At 39.3% G+C, this 21863-nt stretch overlaps 1 protein-coding gene across 3 annotated transcripts in view; it reads right to left on the bottom strand.

Moving 5' to 3' along the window:
• Nucleotides 1-466: 466 nt before the first annotated feature.
• Nucleotides 467-21863, bottom strand: part of MYOM1 (myomesin 1) — a 143927-nt gene continuing 122530 nt past the window's right edge. For all 3 annotated transcript variants that reach the window (XM_040354024.1, XM_040354026.1, XM_040354025.1), the window contains 11 exons: nt 21118-21177; nt 18690-18757; nt 16328-16441; nt 16070-16157; nt 12533-12571; nt 11487-11592; nt 11062-11225; nt 10380-10416; nt 9441-9463; nt 4304-4359; nt 467-2200 (listed from right to left, as the gene is read on the bottom strand). In XM_040354024.1, coding sequence (XP_040209958.1) covers nt 1916-2200; nt 4304-4359; nt 9441-9463; nt 10380-10416; nt 11062-11225; nt 11487-11592; nt 12533-12571; nt 16070-16157; nt 16328-16441; nt 18690-18757; nt 21118-21177 — 1040 coding nt within the window. In that variant the 3' untranslated portion in view covers nt 467-1915. The remainder of the gene's footprint in view (nt 2201-4303; nt 4360-9440; nt 9464-10379; nt 10417-11061; nt 11226-11486; nt 11593-12532; nt 12572-16069; nt 16158-16327; nt 16442-18689; nt 18758-21117; nt 21178-21863) is intronic.

Below are 21863 nucleotides of genomic sequence, written 5' to 3'. Positions count from 1 at the left end.
ATAAGCAAGACACAGAAAGTAAAACATAACCTGATAGAAGTTTTAACCCTTTACTACTATTTAAAAAAAATGTTGTTTGGCTTTAGATGCTCTATAGCTTTTTCTACTCCATTTACTTTTAAAAAGCTTTACGTATTTTAACTTTAAGCATTATTACAGTGACCTTTTATAGCAGTGACTATGTTGTAAGTTAAATGTGGCATTTGATATTAGAAAATGAAATGGTGAAGTGAAAAGAGCATTATGAAAATATGATTGAAGTGCTACAAACTTACCAGCTCCATGAGGCTTCATTGTATCATACAGTGACAATAATACTTGTGGATATAAATGAAGATGTGAGGATTATTTTATCATTTTAGTGCAATAGTGAAGATGAGCAGGATAGAGACCCTAAAAGCTGTTAACCCATGGAGACGAGTGCGAGGATTTGTGAATAAAAGAAGAACACACAGTGAAACGAGGGTGGAGGTAGAGATGAAAATATGTGCTCTGTTTATTAGTGACAGTCAACAGAAATGAACATGAACAGTAATGGACAACATATAAAAGTGGTGGTATTACAGTACAGTATGGTTTTACACAGTAGAGTAATTCTACATGTATTCCCACCCTCCAAAGTCTTGCCAGTTGTGTACTGCCAGAGTAAAACATAGACACTAGCTTTTACCCCACTCCAGTTCTTTCACCCACCTCATCTTAATGTCTCTGTGACTGTAATAAAGCTGTATTATAAGGGCCATGACAAAGACATATCAGCTAGTGTTGCTGGATAATACCATTGTCATGCTACCATTAGTGTTGGCTATGTAGTTAAAGTCTAAGAGGACATCTACAGCCCTTCCTATTACCATCCCAGTCTAAGGGAAGCATGCTTTTGGTGGCGGATGTCCTCAAAAACCCTAGCTTCATTGTGTGTGTAAAAATACTAATATTATTAAAAATAGAGGGTTAGTAGTATTGGGTCCCGAATAATTTAATTTCATGGAGCCCAGTAGAGCGTTGTTACGCCTCTTGATGGGATTTGGAAACATTTGGAGAGCCTACCTCTTCTACAACAAACCTTTTTTTTTTCTCCTTTGTCTTTTTTTACCACCACGCTAGAGTGAATCTATTCCACTACAATAAATCATCAAACTATTTAAATTATAAATATTTTTGAACACCTATATACATCAGTGGTTCTAAAACAAGTTGGAAGTAAAATGGGATATGGTATAGCATCGTTAAATAAGACTGTTATTCCCTTTTAGGTTATAAGTGAAGCAAGCCTGTGGAAAGATGGAGTATTTACTGCTATTATTGGTTTATCAATAGGGGGAATTAATTGGTATAATAATTGTGACTGATATTAAACAATTAAAGCAGCAGTAGAACCTCAAATTTATTAAATGCTCACTAACACATAAAGCGATGGACTCATTGAGAATCAACCATTTTTTTTTGTATGCATGTGTTTTTTAGCCACTTTGCCTATCCATTTTCTGGACAGGATTACTAAAGGATTTAGAAAGCACCATTGATATTAATAGTTTGTGCAAATTGACTGGATTGTCAAAAATATTGGCTCAAGGCACAAAATTGCTCTTCCCACTATAGATGCGAAAAAGAAAATACTTTAAGCTGCTCCAATTTTGTTTCAATGTAGAAGTGAGGTAGGTTAAAGGAGTGGAGTCTATCACATACATGATCTTTTCTCAAAACAGTCCTCTTTTCTAATCAGTTGGTCTAGTATTTAGGATCTTCATTCACAGCAAAATGTTACCTATTCAGTGTGATGGGCTAGTTTAAGGTGGTATTGTAGATCACTGTAAGACCAAAGAACTGGTTTGAGAAAAGGTGGCTCTTGCACATGATTATAGCACTTAACATCATTCTACCATCCCTAATTTCTCCATCTTTAAAGTCGATCTAGTTACTTTTTCTTAGTATCATGCTGAGCCTCCTCCTCTGTTTCTTCAGCATCTGGGTTAAACACACTTACACAAAAATCATTAGTTTCAGTGCCATATTTGTTCTTTGCCCGAATGCAGTATTTGCCAGAGTCGGATTGGGCAACGGTGGTGATAGTGAAGCTGGCATACTTTCCAGACTCAAATTTAAGGATGCAATGGTCATCTCCAATAAGTTCTCTCTCATTCTTCAGCCATGTGACGTCTGGCACTGGGTCTCCCCAGATATTGCATGTGAGGTTAAGAGCCTAGGAGATAGGAAGGATGATAGAAATGAGTAAATTATCCTCTTTCAAGAGAATGTCTCAATTAAAAGTCATGCAATTATTGACATTTTAAGGAATCTAAAAATTGTAGCTTTTGTAGCCACTTAGATTTTTTATTTCCTTGACAACAGTTATACATTTTTTGCTATTTGCTTTGCTTCAGCCTTCAAAAAACATAATTTTTCGAGGGCCAAGACACCAGCAACCATATTTGAGGGCTTGTCAATGCCACGGCCAAATCCAATAGAACCAACAGAATTTTTTCTGTCCTTGGTGACATTTCAGATCTCTGGATGACTTAATATTGAACCTTGTCACTGCCCCTTGTCACTGTACACCTGAGTAAAGTAGCTAAAGAGCTGGGGAACAACATTTATTATTTTTGGTTGGGAATTAAATCCTCAAAGGTTTTCACTATTAACTGCTCTCACCCTTTGCTCTGACCCCCGTTGCATCAGCTGCACATATGACACGAGTAAAGAAGGATTTTTTTCCCTTCTTCCCATAAACCAAGAAAATGTTTTGTTGCCAGTGACGGCTTGGAAGCCAACCAATGAAATACATTTAAATTACCTTCATAATTATTGGTGAAATCAATAAAAAAAAACAAAAAAAATGATTCAGTATGTTTGGAATCTATGCCATTATTAATCTACTATCTTTTAGAATATCACCCTATTGTAATTTCAGTGTGATGCTGAAAATATTGGTTGTGTTGGCCTATTTATTGTCATTCTCAGGCCGCGTACACACGGACGTTCCAAACCGATGAGAATGGTCCGACGGGCCATTTCCATCGGTTCACCGCTGAAGTGGCCTGATGGTCTGATATGCGTACACACCATCATTCCAAAAACCGATCGGGTCAGAATGCGGTGACGTCAAACACACGACGTGCTGAATTAAACAAAGTTCAATGCTTCCAAGCATGCGTCGACTTGATTCTGAGCAGGCGCTGGTTTTGAACCGATGCTTTCTGTACTAACCATCGGTTTGGATCGATCGGGCAGCGGTCTATCGGTTCGATTTTAAAGCATGTTTTAAAATTTTGGACCGAAGGACAACAGACCGATGGGCTATACACACGGTCGGTTTGGACAGATGAAACTGAACCTCGGTCCATTCTCATCGGTTTTGTCCGACCGTGTGTACGCGGCCTTACACTTTCAAGTGCTATCAGACCCTCAGTTTTTGAAGCATTGATTTACTCACTTAATGAGTATGCGGCTTTACTATCTTTTAATCCTTGCCTATATTCCAGTTTAAGCTGGTGCCATGACCCTGGTTTCTTGTTTTATGATGGCTTGGCTTCTTTCTATTGGAGCCACCCTTGCATGCAGGGACCAAATTTGTTCCTACACTGTCTGCATCAGAAGGAATCACACAGCCCATAGCGTAGGATGGCAAGGCACTTCGCTGCTCCTCCCTCCTCCTTCTCTAAGCTAACAGACTGCACTGTCCACTGGCAACTCTTCCCTGTGAAGACTGGGAGTTCATGGAAAACAGCAAAGAGATATGCCAACAGAGAATTTGAACAAATAGTTTAATGGGGAATGTTTACTTTATTGTGTTTTGTGTTAAACTGAAAAAGGAGAAGGTTTAATACTACTTTATAAAAACTATCCCTCAATAATAAAAAAACATTTCATCACTGATCTGAATTAATGAGGGAGATTGATAGTACTGGCAGGCAAAAGCCTGTATTATTTTTTTTAGCATCATCCAAATCAAATACAACAAACCCTTTCTATATAGACTGCATTGTACAGTGTTAATGTTTTATTGGGGGTTTACAAATTGGGGAAAAACAGAGAGGGACATTCATCAATCAAATTCGCAATGTTGTGAGATGCAAATCAGGATGACATTCATTTAGTGTGTTTCAAGTTCATGTAGTAACTTTTCATTGTATTTAAAAAATATATACCAAGATAATATAACATGCTTGGCTTGAAATGAAAGTTTGATTTGAGTCATATTTTGTGCAGATCTGCTTCCACGCTGGTTCAGTTTCAGAGAAATACACATACATAAGAACCCACAAGCCATTATCACATTCAATAGTATGTCATATGTCTCTTTTACCTTTCCTTCCTGTATAGTTACAACATCAGGCAAACCTCCTATAACTCTTGCACGATCTAAAATAAAGGAAAACCAAAGTTATTCAAATGCATATGCGCTCTAAAAAAGTCAAGATTTATTAAATATGTGGGCATGCACAACGGATCATCTGGAAAGCACACAATGGGGTTGACTTATTAAAAACAAATAGGCTGTGCATTTTGCAAGGAAAGTTCTATCCTACGTGGGACCTTTCCCTTCATTTAGTGAATGTAGTGAAAATTCACTTGTCAAAGAATATCCAATCACAAGAAAAATCAAAATAAATTATTTTTCCCTGCACATGATTGGATGACAGAAATCAGTAGAGCTCCCCTCCCTTCCCTAGGCTAAGAAGAAATTCCCTTGCAAAATGAACACCCTATTTGCCTTTTCAACCCCAATGCGTACAATGTGGAAGTCTCTTTAACAGAAGCTAGTCATCTGGCTTGATTGCCAAAACAAATTAAACTGAGATTCATACAAGCTTCAATTGTGGCCAATTTCTCTTTCTAGGCCTGCTATCCTCTGTCACATAGCCACAACAGATAAGCATGTTTCTAAGGCCCCTTTCAGACTGGGGCGGGAGCCGCGGTGGTGGTATAGCGCCGCTAAGAATAGCAGCGCTATACCGTCGGATTTGCTGCGGGCTTTCACATTGAGTAGGCAGTGAAAAAGTTTTTCAGGCGGTATAGCATCGCTATTTTTAGCGCTGTACCGCCTGAAAAACTCCTCAGTGTGAAAGGGGTCTAAGGAAGGTTGTATTCACTCGTTTGCAAGTGTATTATTGTGTAAAATAATGCAAGTGATTGCAAGGTACAATAATGCATACATAGGTATGTGCAGCCTATTGCATTAGGATGTGCACCCCAAAGCTCAAACACATCACTCACTGTGTTCATCCTGAAAGGGAAGGGGCCTTAAAATTACTTAAAATTTACCATCCCCTTCCCTCACTTAATGTAAAACATCCCCCTGTGTGCCCGCAGCAGAGGAAGGGACGGTGAGCCAGGGCAGTAGGGGGAATCTGTGCTGCACAGGGTGATTAGGGTGTGTAAATGAGCCCTAGATGAATAAATGGGTTCAAGAATCAGAATTTTCTTTGTGGGATAGTTAAAGGGGTTGTAAAGGTTCATTTTTCATTTTCTAAATAGGTTCCTTTTAAGCTAGTGCATTGTTGGTTCACTTACCCTTTCCTTCGATTTCCCTTGTCTGAATTTCTCACTTCCTGTTTCTCCTCAGTAAGCTTGCCCCCATCATCTGGCTGGGGGTTAGTCAGCCAGAACAGCTTACTGAGGAGGATCAGGAAGTGAGAAATTCAGACAAAGTTAAAAAAAAACATTTAGAAGGGAAATTGAAGGAAAAGGTAAGTGAACCAACAATGCACTGGCTTAAAGGAACCTATTTAGAAAATAAAAAACTAACCTTTACAGCCCGTTTAAGAGGTATGTGCAAGATATAGCTACAGCACAAACTACAGCAGCATTTTTTCCAATGCAACTAGAGAGACAGAGATTAAGACAACCCCCCACCCATTCTATATATATAAAAAAAACTAATACAAGAAGCAGAGAACTGATATGACACAACAGGTGTCTGCACATACCATTTTTATTCATTCTCAGTTTCTGTTTGGCTCTCAAAAAGAAGCATGTAGACTAGAAAGTGTGTACGAAGACACACCTAATCTGCATAGTTAGTTCCTGAAAGTGTATTGGAGCCACTGGAACAACATGATAGCCTTTTCAGAAGGAGCTTTTATGCTCTCTCAGGACATTTCCTTTAAATGAAACTATCTTTTCAGAAAGTAGTTTTTTTTTTTTTTATCATTTTGCCATCATTTAGGAAAAAAAACAAGCTTAAAGGTTGAATTCCACTCCTTTGTAAAAAGTGAAGGCACTCTATGAGTTATGCCGCGTACACACGATCGCTTCTGGGGTTGTAAAAAATGAAGTTTTTTTTTTAATGTCATTAAAAGCGATCGTGTGTGGGCTCCAGAGCATTTTTCACGATGTAAAAAATGGGCATTAAAAATTTCGAACATGCTCTAATTTTTCACAACGTTTTTAACGTTGTCGGTTTTAACGTCGTAAAAAATGGTCGTGTGTGGGCTTTAACAATGTGAAAAAACGTGCATGCTCAGAAGCAAGTTATGAGACGGGAGCGCTCGTTCTGGTAAAACTAGCGTTCGTAATGGAGATGGCACATTCATCACGCTGTAACAGACAGAAAAGCGTGAATCGTCTCTCTCACCAAACTTTTACTAACACAAAATCAGCAAAAGCAGCCCCAAGGGTGGCGCCATCCGCATGGAACTTCCCCTTTATAGTGCCGTTGTATGTGTTGTACGTCACTGCGCTTTGCTAGAGCATTTTTTTTCACAATCGTGTTTAGGCAAGGCCGTTTTAATGATCGGGTTAAAAAAAATGTAGTTTTTTCTAGACCATTAAAAACATAATTTTTTACAACCCGAAAAACGGTTGTGTGTACGCGGAATTAGGCCTCATGCACACTGGATGTTACAAAAACGTCAGTAGTGTTAGCTGTAAAAAGCTGTGTTTTTGCAGTAGCGTTTTTTTAGCTGCAGCATTTTTTAGCTTTTTTTTAGCAAAACTATACTCCCACAAAAGCTTATTGCTCAAAAACGCTGATAAACGCAGAATAGCTGCGTTTTTCAGTGTTTTTGAGCTTTTATCAGAGTTAGAGCATTTTTACAGCTGAAAAACTCCTCTTAAAGCACTCCAGCCTAAAAACACCCCCCTGCCAAAAATTTCTGATAACAGCCTATGTGTGCATGGACACATAAGGTAACATGCTGTGGAATTTACTGGCTACAGTAAAAAACTTCTGAAGCCAAAAACAACAGCTAAAAAAACGTCCAGTGTGCATAAGAACTTAAAAGCAGAGCTCCACCCTAAAGTGGAACTTCCGCTCATTGGAACCCTCCCCCCCTCCGGTGTCACATTTGACACCTTTCAGGGGGAGGGGGGTGCAGATACCTGTCAAAGATAGGTATTTTCACCCACGTTCGGGAGTCCTCACTGCGGGGATTCTGCGTGTAGTGCGTCACTTCCTGCCCCCGCCCGTTGTGTTCTGGGAAATACTCCGCTCCCAGAACACAGCGGTGACCAGTGAGGATGACGCTGCGCGACTCGCGAATGCGCCGTAGGGAATTGGGCAGTGATGCCGGAGCACTTCACTTCCTGATTCCCTCACAAGGATGGTGGTGGGGGCAGCAGATAGACGAGTGATTGCTCGTTTTCTGCTGCAGACGTCGCTGGACTCCAGGACAGGTAAGTGTCCTAATATTAAAAGTCAGCAGCTGCAGTATTTGTAGCTGCTGGCTTTTAATATTTTTTTTACAGTGGAGCTCCGCTTTAAGTCCAAGGAGGTGCATGACATCTCCTGAGCTTATCTCTATACCGATAGCTCACAGTTGTATTGCACTCCCGGAAGATGGCTATCATCATTTTTTCGGGAACCTGACAACGATATTTCAGGTCAACAGTCAGTGCAGCTGCTATGCCTGCTCCTTCTGCCCAATCACAGGAGCCTTTGTATTATGGGAACTCTACAAAGACTTTTCACAGTGTGCCTGCACTTTTTACAAAGTTTTTGAATTCCTGGAAATCGGCTTTAAAGAAGATCTCTCACAATTTTTATTTTATTTTTACAGTTCTGTCCTCAATGGGGCAAAGTACATGTAGTACTTTGTACCATGTTTCTAAGATGAATACAGAGGAAGAGGGGCTGTGTCAGTCTCTCCATTCTTCCTGCTGATGTTTGTTTCAGGAAAATTAAACCAACCGTCTCCTTCATAGCTGTTGTTGGATTGGCCGCAGCAAGGAAGGGGGGCCAGGATAGTATTCATAACTTGGGTTACAAAGCATTTAGAAATATGAGACAACGCATTTTGTTTCATAGCAACTGTAAACCTAATTTTTTTGGGGGTTGTAAAGGCATGAAAATTGTGGATTTCCTTCCAAATGGCCAGACCATAAATGGACAATGTTTATGCCCTGTACACACGATCGGAATTTCCGATGGGATAAAATCGAATGGAATTTTCCATCGGAATTCCGTTCAAGCTGTCTTGCATACACATTGTCAGACCAAATTCCGACCGTCCAAAACGCAGTGACGTAAAAAAATAAGAAGAGCCGTGAAAAATTAAGTTCAATGCTTCAGAGGATGTGTCGACTTGATTCTGAGCATGCGTGGGGTTTATATTCTCTGTCGGAGTACCACACAGACGATAGGAATTTTTTCCATCAGAAAAAAATAAAACATGTTCTATTTCTAAACTTCGACGAAAAAAGTCCGATGAGGCCCACACACGGTCGGAAAATCTGATAAAAAAAATTCCGTCTGACTTTTTTCATCGGAAATTCCGATCGTGTGTACAGGGAATTAGGCTTACCAAACTTTGTGACAAAATCAAATTCAACAGGCCTGGGATGCTTACAAAGGTTATGCTGTTCCACCAGGACGATGCTCGGCCTCACACTTTCATAGTTTCAATTTATCAGTGTGGCTTCACCTTCGGACTTCCACCTCTTCCCAGAGCTCACAAGCCACCCTCGTACATTATGCACTTTTATATAGATCCCAATATATCTGGTGGATGGCAATCTTTAGGCAAAGGTGTTGTTATTAAAGCAGTATTAAACCCAAAACCAAAAATGTAATATATTGCAGCTTACAATCCTAAAAAGTGGTGGCTGCAAAAGTTTATTATTATTTTTTTCCCTTGTGTTTTCACCCGGTGATCTGGTCGGCAGCAAACTGGGGTTTATCTACTAAAACTTTAGGAGCTGATCATTGTATGCCCCCCTTTCAGTGATAAATGATTTGCCACAACTCTTTAGCTGCTACAGCTGCTGGACAGATTGGTCTGTTGAAAAACAACAGACTTACTGGTAGGATCATCAGGTGAAAATAAAAGAAAGGAAGCCTGAAAAGGAAAACAAATGCATCCATCACATCTTATAATTGGTAAGCTGCAATATAATAAAAGTTTGCTTTTGGGTTTGATACCACTTTACATTTGTTCAAGTTTTCTTCTTCAACTTATACATGTTCTAGTTATGCTACCCAAACATAAAAAGCAGTTACTCACTTTTTTCTGCTATTGCAGCTTGCCTGTTATTGGCGAGAAAGAAAACACAAAGATTAAAATTCGTTCCATTGATCCCTTGCTATTATAGAAACTGGGTCACTATGTCCCAAGTTCACAAAGCTTATGTTCAGCTCTTTCCAAAACACGTGTTTCGGGATTTAGCCAGGCAGGTACTACCGACCAAATTCTGATATATTATCAGCCGCTTACCCTTAACATACTAATATTTAAAAACTTTAAAAATGTTCTACAACAAATTGAGGCATGCCAGAAACAGATAAATGGTTACAAACATTTATTATAACTATTAATATAAAACTAAGGCTGAAACTGATTAATATAGGAATATCATAGAAGAAATAGACATTCGCTAAACACTACGCTACAGTGCCTGTCACTGCTTTCTCATACAAGAAATAAACATAGACAGCACTGAAAAGCTGGTGGAACTCCCTCTACTGGTGAAAAATAAGAATTGTATCAATATCTGGACTCAGCTGATGACAGCTCCTGCCAACTGCCTGTCATACAGATCAGTAAGAATTGTTTTTTTTCCTCTTAGCTATACAGTCATCTTTGCTGGAATGACACATCATATATGTTGCAAGCTGTTGTACATCGGTGTCACTAATATATTCATAACATACTCAAAACAGTATGTCATCTTTATTTTTATTCAGTAAGCACATGTACTTCACAAATGAGTATGTTTTGTAATTACTACTTGGGTGCCAGTTGGAGCGATATACTGTATATTTTAAATAAGGACGCCATCAGGTTTGGCTGTAGGGGGACTGCTAAGTAGAGAATATGTGAATATTTTTGGCAGAAAAAAATAAATCTAGAATCAGCTGTCACTGCAGTTTTTTTTTAGTACAGAACACTAAATATAGTAACCCGATAACTACGCGTTTTGTATAAATAGGACAAAATACTTACTTTAACCTCTGGAATTCGGCATAGGCCTCATCAAAAGCTGTAAAAGAAAAAAAAAACAATATAAAGCCCTGGTTTATTCACTTTTTTTAAATTACTGTATTTATTGGCGTATAACACTCACTTTTTTACCCTGAAAATAGAGGGTAAACTGTGCCTGCGTGTTATAAGCAGGGGGCTTTGGAAAGTTATTTTCCTGAGCTCTGGTTCACACTGGGCTGCGAGAGTGAAGCCGTGCGAGTTCAGCTGAACTCGCACGGCTTCACTCCCGCTGGCAGTCCTGATTTCGGACGCGATTTAAGAGACATCTGTGCAGGTTTCTGCACAGATGTCAATGTAAATCGCGGCCCGAAATCGCAAAAAGTAGTACAGGAACTACTTTTTGAAATCGGTGCAGCGCCGCAGATGCGGCGTCGCACCGATTAGGACAGTGTCATTGCCGACAATTGCCGGCAAATGCCGCCGATTTGAGATGCGATTTCGCATTTCAAATCGAAGCAAATCATACCCAGTGTGAACCTGGGCTAAAACTTCTCTCTTAAAGTTAGGGTGCATGTTATACGCCTGTGCGTGTTATACGCCGATAAATACGGTATATTATAAGGAATAATATGCACATTACAATTGTACTATACAGTATAACACTAAATAATTTGAAATATAATATATGTAAAATGGTCCTTACCTTGTCCAGACAAGTCGACGTCCTTAGTATGAGTTGTTTTTCCATCAAACATTTCCAGGACATATTTGCCCTTGTCATTTGGTGTGGGTTCGTTAATCTGTAGCCACATCATCTCTCCAGTGACTCCGCTCTTAACTCTCTCTGTGTACTTAATCTTGCCATCACTAAAAAAACAAAGATGAGATTAATGAGAGGAGCAAGGCAGACCCATCATTTTTAATATTTTATGACATCATACACATGGATTTATTCATTACACATTACTAAAATAATTTAAGCCAATCATAGCCATTAGACAGTAACAGGTTTATCCATATCTATTCACACCAGGGTAGCATTTAGGAACTCGGATTATCTATGTCCACCTTCATTTATACATGATAAATACTTGCTGTACTATAGTAGGTGATGATCGTCAGACTTACTTGTGAACCCAACTGAGTTTGAGATCATCCACAAAGTAGTTTACAAATGAATATAGTCTTATGCCTTCCTCATTGCTCATGATCTTGACTTGTGTGGCAGATTCGGCTAGAAAAAGTAATCAAACGGCATTATATAACATATTAATGCTGTATGACAAGGTTGGGTAGTACATGCAAGAAAACTAGGACTAGTCTACTGTAACATAGTAAAATGTTTGGATCTAAAGCGGGGGTTCCGCGGGAAATGTTTTTTTAACCAGTGCATCTACAGCTTTAACCTTGTTAAGAATGTACTCACTTTTCTGAATTCTCTAGGCATCCGCATTCACATTCGGCCGTAAATAATCATTTATAAAAATCTGTGCTGTAAAGTTTCATCTTGCTTGTGGGCATTGTTAAGCCCACAAGCAAATACTTCCGGGATTCGGTGAATGCTGCTCTATCCCGCGCATGGGCAATGCAGTGTGTAATGGAAGATTTTACCTATTTGCCAACAATTAAAATGGCGGAATTAGATCTGCCCTCATCACGTGACCTGCTTCATGAGTCGCGTGATGAGTAAAATCCCGCGATATTTCGAGAATCAGCGTTATGAATCGTCTCCTGGGAAGCGTGACACTGTGCTCCCAGGAGATATTGCGATCTAGTCCCAGCAAACACTGGGGCGCTGAGGAATGAAGTGACACGCCCATTCCTGCAGGAGGGATACCCAGAAGTGCCTGCTATTTTCGCCTGTTTAAAGGTATTGCATTGATTTTAAAAATTACAGATAGCAGACTGTATATGTACTTATTGTGCTGATCTGAATAAGCTGCATTTTATATTGAGGGTGAACCTCCGCTTTAAGTGATTACATATGACAGACAGTTAGGGGTTTTCTTCTATTTGTGACCTGCACTACAAATAAATTATCAAAATTAAATGATGTTTTAATTAAATTGTTATCATTTTAAGCTATGGCACCATAAATGCTTTCAAATAACTATATAACTAGCTGTAACTATTTAGCAGGCTGAAAGATGACTGTCGATGTACTAAATACTTACCTATCTGTTTGCAAACTGCACTCATGAGATCATCAAATGCTGGTAAAATAGAAACATAAATAGTTAGACCATGAACAATCACATCATATAATGTCATAGTACAGCTGAAAAGATTTTAGTGCAAAGACATTGAAATGAGTAAAATGGTGATCAAGAACGATGGTTCTGGACTGTTCAAAGAGAAGTGCATCACAGTCCACTAATGTAAAGTATACTACAATGACCAAATGAGAGCCTATTCACATTGCATGCATTGATCTGCATTGCTCAGCACAAGCCCAATACGATAACAATGTGTCCAATAGTCCCAATTCACAACAATGCATTGCGTGGTGCAGGCTGGGTAAAAATAGAATATCTAAAATAAAATGTCAATGCACAGGAGAAGTCAAAATCATATACAATCTCTGGCAGCTGGCAACACAATACCCATATTGGCAGGTAAAACATATAATGTAAAAAACAGCGCTCAGAAAAATGTCCCAACTCATTTGTCTTGTATCGGAAAATATTCTACTCCATATGAAGAAATAAAGATTGTTTTGTTTTTTTTATTGCTGCAAATTCCCCCTGGTTGTCAAAATCATTGTTTTCCATTTAACTTTTTATTAAATATTTTTCAACAAAAACTTAACATCAACATGACATTCTTACATTTATATACTAACATACATTTAACAACAAATACATGGTCTCCTTAAAACCCCTTGTTTTGGTTAACATAAGGTGACCCCTTTTTCCTTTTCTCCTTCCTTCCCTCTTCTTTAGTAAAGTAAAGAGCGGAGACAAATACACCCCCCTCCATCTCCCCCTCCCCACCTCACTTAGAGACAGGGGGGGCGACCTCTATGGGAGATGTACTATTCAGTCCGACTAGGTCCCTAATACAGGTACTAATAGGGCAGGTAGAGGTAGGTAAGGTGCAGGAATGTAGAAAAGGGGGAGGGACAAAGATACAATAAGGGAAAAAAAAAAAAAAGAAAAAAAACCCACCTCATTTTTTAACTGTGACTAAATCATCCCTTACTTCAAGGGCACTACTTTTTTAAATTGTCCTTTATATTTCTAAGTGATAGCTACCTCCCATACTGATATGTGAATTAAAAAATAAGAATACAAATAAAATAGTAATTATCCCTGTTGTGACCTTCCTATTTTAAAATTTCAAAATTCTATTGCATTGTGGCTTAAGAGAGAAGGGGCTTCTACTATCCCCGTCCTCTTTCAGGAGGAAAATCATTGTTGATTGGGACACGTTGGTGTGAACTGAGCCTATTAGATTTCAACTTGAACATCACAACCCAATGGTTTTAATGGGCCCCTAAAAGTAGGATGAAATAAAGGATAAACTTAGAGAGCAAACAAGTTGCAGTGGGGTTGATTTACTAATGGCATATACACTGTGCACTTTGCAAAGTACAGTTGCACCCTGCAGGAGCAGTTGCTCCAGAGCTTAGTAAATGAGCAAAATCTCTGCTGACTTCCATTATCCAATCATGTGCAAGCAAGAATGCTGTATTTATTATTTTCCTTGCACGTGATTGGGTATTCTTTGCAAAGTAACTAAGCTCTGGAGCAACTGCACTTGCAAAGAGCACAGTCTATTTAGTCTGTTTAGCCTTTAGTAAATCAACACCATAGAATCTGTAAAAGAGAGACGTAAAAAGATAAGAAAATCGTGTGGAAGAGGAAGGCTGCAATAGAAAGGTCCACCTAAGTACAGACGAAGAATATAATGATGAGGCAGTAGGAGAGGGGTAAAAAGTTAGGCTCAACCATACATGTTTCATGTTACAATCTGATTGCACAATCTCCTTTAGATCTACTAACAGGTGTTCAGTTCAAGGGCCTGCCTGATTGGATACAAATTGATTGTATGGTTTAACTAGATCCCGATATTACAACATTTTGGTAAATATTGATTGTACAAAGATTGTACGGTGAAATTGTAAAGTGTATGGCTATTTTTACCTTGCTGAACAGGAGCACAAAGATAAAATGGATAGAGAAATACAGAAAAAACATACAGAAGCATACCAAGGTGAAAGAGTGTGGGTAAAGAGAAGGGCAACAGATACAAGAAACACTGGCAAATAAACTTAAAATAATGTTGGAATATGGGTGAAGAAATAGAAAATAAGTAAAGATTTATCCTTGAGGAATACATTTAGTTAATAAACTTACATTACCCCGTCTTTTACCCACAGTGCCTATGTGAAGGTGATGTCACAATTCTTCCAGTGAGATCCTGGGAACAATGAGGATCCCAAATCTAGCAGGATGACACTCGTACTAGACACTTGTACTAGGCTAGTGTCTTCTCATGAAATTTGGGGTACATGTAATTTCCCAGGAATCGGTCGGAAAATGGTGACATCACCCCTTGCAGTGTAGAAGATGAGATTTAGGTATTTATTCTAACTTTTTCCTCACAGGTAAGCTTTCGCCCTTCTAAAATATAGCCATTTTACAGGGGGAGGAAGTCTGAGATAATTTATGGACCTTCTCTAGCAAGGTCTGCTTTAAAGAACAGGGATCAAGAGGAAGGCAATAGCAGAGAGAACCGCAGTAGACATTAGGAATATAGGGGTATGAATAAGAGGTAGGCAGTAACTCCTGGTGCACTGTAGAAGAGGAAAGTAAGCAGGTGAAATAGTATATGCAAAGGGATAGGCAGAGGGTGACACCATCAAAGATTTAAGGGTAAGAAAGGTATATGGGTGAATGTGTGTAGGTAAGAGGACCACTGTGGAAGAGGAAAGTAAAGAGGTGAAAGAGTATGAAAAGGGGAAGGCAGAGAGCAACACCATCAAAGATTAACATTTAAGGGTAAGAACGGTATATGGGTGAATGTGTGTAGGTAAGAGGACCACTGTGGAAGAGGAAAGTAAAGAGGTGAAAGAGTATGAAAAGGGGAAGGCAGAGAGCAACACCATCAAAGATTAACATTTAAGGGTAAGAACGGTATATGGGTGAATGTGTGTAGGTAAGAGGACCACTGTGGAAGAGGCAAGTACAAGGATAAAGAAGCAGGGGTATAGAGGAAGACAGTAGTAGAAAGCATTACCGCAGAAGAAAGATGCGTGGAAGAGAAATAATAGCCATCAACACTGTAGAAGTATAGAATACAGCAATTAAAGAGCAACTTCAGTCCTCATAATGCTGGCCTCACCCCCTTCCCTGGCACCACCATCTTTAAAGTCCAGAGCATGCACAAATGTGCTGAAGTGTTCTGTCCAGCCTATGGGACCTGGCGAAGACCTATGGCACATCTGTGCGCATTCCACGTTTTCCCACACATGGGCAGACAACCACAGATCCGGGACCTCCATAACTGCGCCATCTTTGCACATAGAAAACCCCATGCAAGCGCACTGGACTAAAGAACCTCTTTAACCACACACAGAATAATAGCTACCCAGAGGCACACTCTTCGATATAAACAAATTAAGAAGACAAATGTATCAGACTATTCAGTGCTGGCAGACAAGTATTAGAAGCAGACAGGTGTTCAGAAACGGGTCCAACAAGTTTTACCTGAATCTATAAGCTTGAGTACACTCTTGTCCTTTCCTCTGTCGTCTTTCAGTACCAACTCATATATACCGGCATCTTTCCTTGTTATCTGGCAATATAAATATGAATTCATAGGTTGTTCCTCATTTCAGATTATTGATGTAATCACATACACATTCATAATATTACAAGTATGTCCTAGTGATAGGCCTCATCTTAAGGGCAATAAAATGAATGTGTATTAAAGTCATAGTTAGAGATTTATTCAGGTGAACTTACCTCAGTAATGAGCAATGTACATACTCCATCCTTAAAGTCATGTTTCTCATCCTCCATTATCTCCATGCCATCTTTATACCACGTAATTGTGGTTTCTTTCTTCATATTAGCTACCTAGAGTGATATTTAAAATATTAAAAGGGAGCTGGTCGTTATGTAAATTATGCAATTTTCGTAGATGTTTAGAAAAACTTTCAAAGGTATACTACAAACCAGTGTGTGGTCTTGTTTTAGAATGGAACCCTTACATGTCATTGTAAAATTTGAGACCCACAACTGTCAGCTTGTGTTTACATTGGGACCCTAAAATTGTAATTCTCATCAGAACTCTGAAGAATGAATATACGATAAACCAGGTTCCCAAATAGTAATTCTAGGACCCCATCTGTGGTGCTAGACTGGAAACATCTGCTATGCAGTAATCAGTACTTCTTGGTTCCTCATACACCTAAGCTGGTAATGTGCTGCAGAAGATTTGAAGAAGCAGGATGGAAAAAGTTTCTTGAACAAATACATTTCTAACTGTGAATGTGGTTTTAATTCAGGAAAAATCATACATATTGTAATAGATAGAATTGCATAAAATGGATAACATTTTATGGGCCCTTTTACATGGGATTTCTGATCAGGTTCGCCCAGTTTTTTGGGCAGACCTGATTGGAAGCTTCACGCAGATCTATGGGCAGACAGATGTAAATTGACTTGTGTCCTTTTACATCCGCTTACCTCTAAAGCAGTGGTTCTCAACCTTCTAATGCCATGACCCCATGATAAAATTTTACAAGTTGTGGGGACCCCCTAACAGTAAAATTATTTTCGTAGTGTGGGTTGTCAGCACCCTAGGCAAGACAAGTAATTTGCACCCCCAAACCCACGGACATTTTGTCATCCCTTCCACTCATACAGTATTAAAACCCCTATGGTACATTTTAGGATGTACAACTCTTTCTCTTTGTTCTCCTTTTTTCTCTTTTATCTGTATTTATTCAAAAAAAAAAATTTCCCCATCCCTCTACAGCCGTCTTTCTTGTTCGTTTTCTCCCTTTTTCTTTCTTTCATCCCGCTCTTTTCCTCTATATTATGCTCCTTGGTGGAGGGGGGGGGGGTGGGATGAGTGGCAGTGCTGGCGGGGAATTGGGATGAGTGGCAATGCTGATCAGTCAAAAAGGCTGGGAGAGCGGCGTGGGGACCCCTGGCAAATCATCATTTGACCCCCGAGGGGGTCCCGACCCCAGGTTGAGAACCACTGCTCTAAAGCCTCGTACACACGCTAGGTTTTCTGGGCAAGAACCAGCAAAAAAACGGGCGTTGTACGAGGCTTTCAGGTTTCTCGTCAAGAAAACTGCCCAAATCCAGAAAAATAGAGAACCTGCTCTCTATTTTCTCGTCGTGATTCTCGGCAGTGGTTTCCTGCCGAGAAACCCGAGAGTGTGTATACTTACCTGTCGCCGTGGAAACCCACGCATGCTTGAAATGACTTTGACGTATGCGCGGTAGCTTCCTAGGCATAGGTAGGGTGTAGCAAGATGGCGGCGACGGCATCGAATGCTCGTCGTAGTCGATGACGTCACCGCGTTCGTTCCATTCAAAAGAACGGCTGTTCTTTTGAATGGAGTGTCTGTACACTTGGCCGGCAAGAGATTTTGCCAAGAATCTCGTAAGAAAAAACTAAATTTTTTTCCTGACAAGATTCTGGGCCGTGTGTACAGGGCTCGAGTCCTTCCAGGTCTGGAATAAAAATGAAATAGATTGCAACCTTTTCCATTTTTACAGACCTAAACTTGATGAAACATGTTATCCAATTAAGTCTTAGGCCTCGTACACAGTCCTTCAGACCGTTTTTATCAGTCCAAAACGATCGTGTGTAGGCCCCATAGGTTATTTAACCTTTGGTTAAAAAAATAGGAACTTGCTTTAAAATGTAACCGATGGACGCCTAACCGATAGGTCTAAACCAATCGTTAGTATGCAAAAGCATTGGTTAAAAACCCGCACATGCTCAGAATCAAGTCGACGCATGCTTGGAAGCATTGAACTTCGTTGTGTTTTACGTCACCGCGTTCTGACACGATCGTTTTTTTTAACTGATGGTGTATAGGCGCGACGGACCATCAGTCAGCTTCATCGGTTAACCGATGACAACGGTCCTTCGGACCATTGTCATCGGTTGGACTGATCATGTGTACGAGGCTTTAGTCTCTTCGATTGTAAGCTCTTATGAGCAGAGCCCTCTTAACCCTCTTGTATTTTATTGTATAGTAAATGTACTATCTCCCTTTATATTGTAAAGCGCTGCACAAACTGTTTGCGCTATATAAATCCTCTATAATAATAATAATAATAATATAAATGTCTTCCTTACCTTACTTTTCAGAAGAACATTGCACTCAGGAGTAACTTCCCATGCAAGGTACTCCACAAAATGAGGACCTATTAAAGAAAGGATGGTAATTAATCCTCGACAACATCAGAATAATAATAATATACAAATTGTTCCTCTTAGGCTGGCCATACACAGAGCAAGTTTCTTTCCTGCAACTGTGGGTTGCAGGAAAGAAATAAGCTTGATTCCTCCATTAACACAAACAGTGTTAATGAGGTAATACCTGCTGCCAGACAATTGTCTTCTACCAGCAGGGGGGCAGGGAAAGTCGTCCCGCTGGGAGAAGACAGTGATTATTGCTAGTGGCTATAGCAGCAGGTTCCTGCTGAACCAGCTGAGATTCGGATCGTGTATGGCTTGCCTTAATCTGTGTTATTAAAGTGGTTGTAAAGGCAGAGGGTTATTTATTTGAATGCATTCTATGCATTAGGGATGAGCTTGAGAGTTTGAGTTGAACTCATGTTTGACTCGAACATTGCCTGTTCGCCTGTTCGGTGAACAGCGAACAATTTGGGGTGTTCGCGGCAAAAAATATACATTATATTCTATCATTCTTCCTGCTTAAAAATACACTAAAGGTTTGATTTACTAAAAGTGGAGAGTGCAAAATCTGGTGCAGCTCTGCATAAAAACCAATCAGCTTTCATTTTTTTTTTTTTGTCAAAGCTTAAAGCGGTTGTAAACCTTAAATTTGCACTTTTACCTACAGGTAAGCCTATAACAAGGCTTACCTGTAGGTAAAAAGAATATCTCCTAAACCTGTACGGTTTAGGAGATATTCCCCTCGCAATGCGGGCGGCGCATGCGCAGGGGGGATCCACGGCGGAAGATCCGGCAGCCGCCGGACCTTGCCGATTTTAAATCTCCCGCGCGCATGCGCGGGAGTGACGTCATCGCCGCTCCAGCCAATCACAGCGCTGGAGCGGCGCCTCTCCAGCCAATCACAGAGCTGGAGCGGCGATACCCGGAAGACACGCCGGAGCAAGATGACATCTCGCTCGGCGTGAACCAGGTAAGTGTTGTTCACCTCGTTTTGAGGTAAGCATTTCATAATCAGCTATTATGCGGTGCATACTAGCTGATTATGCATTTTGCCTTGCAGGTAAAAAAAAAATTATATATGCGGTTTACAACCGCTTTAACTGAACAAGATGAAGTTAAAAGCTAATTGGCTACCATGCACAGCTGCATCAGGATTTACACTCTCTAGTTTTAGTAAATCAACCCCCAAATTACAATTCTTGTACAAAACATTGCAACGGTATTTACAAATTAAATACATTTTTTTTTAAATTGTCTTTTTTATGCAACACAAAAGAAAGAAACAAAAGTAATAAATATTAAAAAAGTTTTAAAAGTTTTGCAAGTAAAAAAAAGTATCACAGACAGTACTCAGTTGTCTTTTCTTCAAATATGTTGAGTGTCTGCCCTCTAGTGGTTGGTGCATGCATGCCACAGGCATACGATTTTTACATTATCCTGTAAAGCACTGTGAGGCTTACATGGTGATTAAAATCCATAATTTGGTGTTTGAACACCAAATTATGTGCACTGACATTTTAAGAATAGTATGCTTCACAGTTGAAAACTGGAACCAGCAAGCTTTTATTTTGTTCAAAAAAAGGACAGCGGTCATCTAAAATGTGTGTTGATGTATTTCACACATAGGGTCCTATGAGTAAGCACTGTTATTATGGCTAAAACTGTTGTGTGAAATGTGTCAAGGCACTCATTAGGTGACCCCTGTGTCTTGGTTGATGTTTAAAATAAAATAAAAGCTTGCTGGTTCCAGGTTTTACTTGTAGTAAAATGAACTTTGCTTTAAAGGTCAGTGTAGCTTTTCAGCAGACAAAGGCTGGAGACCCATGGCTTTTGCTGGAGAGTAGGCGCTTTGGGTTTCCTTATGTGGTAGCAGCCTCCTGTTGAATTTCTTGATAAGCAGAAAAATTTTAAAAAATATTCCTTTGCCCAAGAATGGATTACTGAAGTTATTAATATAGATACAGCACTTTCACAGACCTCATTTTTTATGTGTATATTATGTTTTTAATTTGCTCAAAATAACCCACCTAAGGTAGCAAAATGAAAAATGACAAGCAATAGTTAATCCCCCCTTATATACAAACTTTATTATACAAGCTTCTGCCACGTTTGATGCTTTTTTTTCAATTGTTGTCTTTTATCAAATGCAAATCGTATTGTATCGTGTGTGTGTGTATATGTATGTGTAATATATATATATATATATATATATATATATATATATATATATATATATATATATATATATATATATGAGTATATGCTGCATATACACCTATCTATATATGTAGAGATGCACTAAACTGTTCATATGTCATATAGTTTAAAAGAACATGAATTATGGAAGTGTTTTGATTCCCTTTACCTTGCTTCCGTATATATTCATGTCTCTGGAATCTGGCTTCTCTTTGTAGTTTCTCAAACACTGTGGAAAATAAATGCATTTTGCTTTTTATTATGTTGAAAATAAAACATAAATGCTCATGTAGTAACAATCTAGGTCTCTAATTATTGGCACATTTGTAAAAAGTTTTTTTTCTACCTTATTTTTTTTTTACTAAAATCTATATACAGTAAGGCCCCATGTACACGGGACGCTGCTAAACGTACGTTCAGAGGCAGTTGGATGCTTTTTCAACTGCCCCTGAACTCATTCAATGTTTTTAGGCAGTTGCGTTTAACAGCGTTTCTTTGAAAGCAAAAAAACGGGTTCAGACGCAGAAGATTTCCAAGTTTTAGAGGCCAAACTTGACTAAACGTGGCTAAACGCGGTAACCTGCGTTTAGCAGCGTTTCGTTTATAGGCGTTTCTCGTTTTTGGGCATTTAAAAAAATATATATATATTTTCTTAAATGCTTCTAAACGCAAACACGGCAAAATGCCGATAAACGCATTTTAAACGTGGGTTACTATCTGTCAAGTTTAATCATTTCGGAGCAGTTGTAAAAACGTCCCGTGTACATGGAGCCTTAAGCCTTGGCTTGCGATCATAATTCATTCCAGAAAACATGCTTGTAATCCAAAGCACTTGTGTATCAAAGCATTTTTTCTACAGGGTATAAAAGAGAAGAGAGGCACCTCTAAGGCCCCGTACACACGACCAAACATGTA

This window comes from Rana temporaria, chromosome 5 (genome assembly GCF_905171775.1).
Source record: "Rana temporaria chromosome 5, aRanTem1.1, whole genome shotgun sequence".
Lineage (NCBI taxonomy): Eukaryota > Metazoa > Chordata > Amphibia > Anura > Ranidae > Rana > Rana temporaria.
The sequence above is the reverse complement of the archived record's forward strand: the minus strand, read 5'-3'. Positions and strand labels throughout refer to the sequence as shown.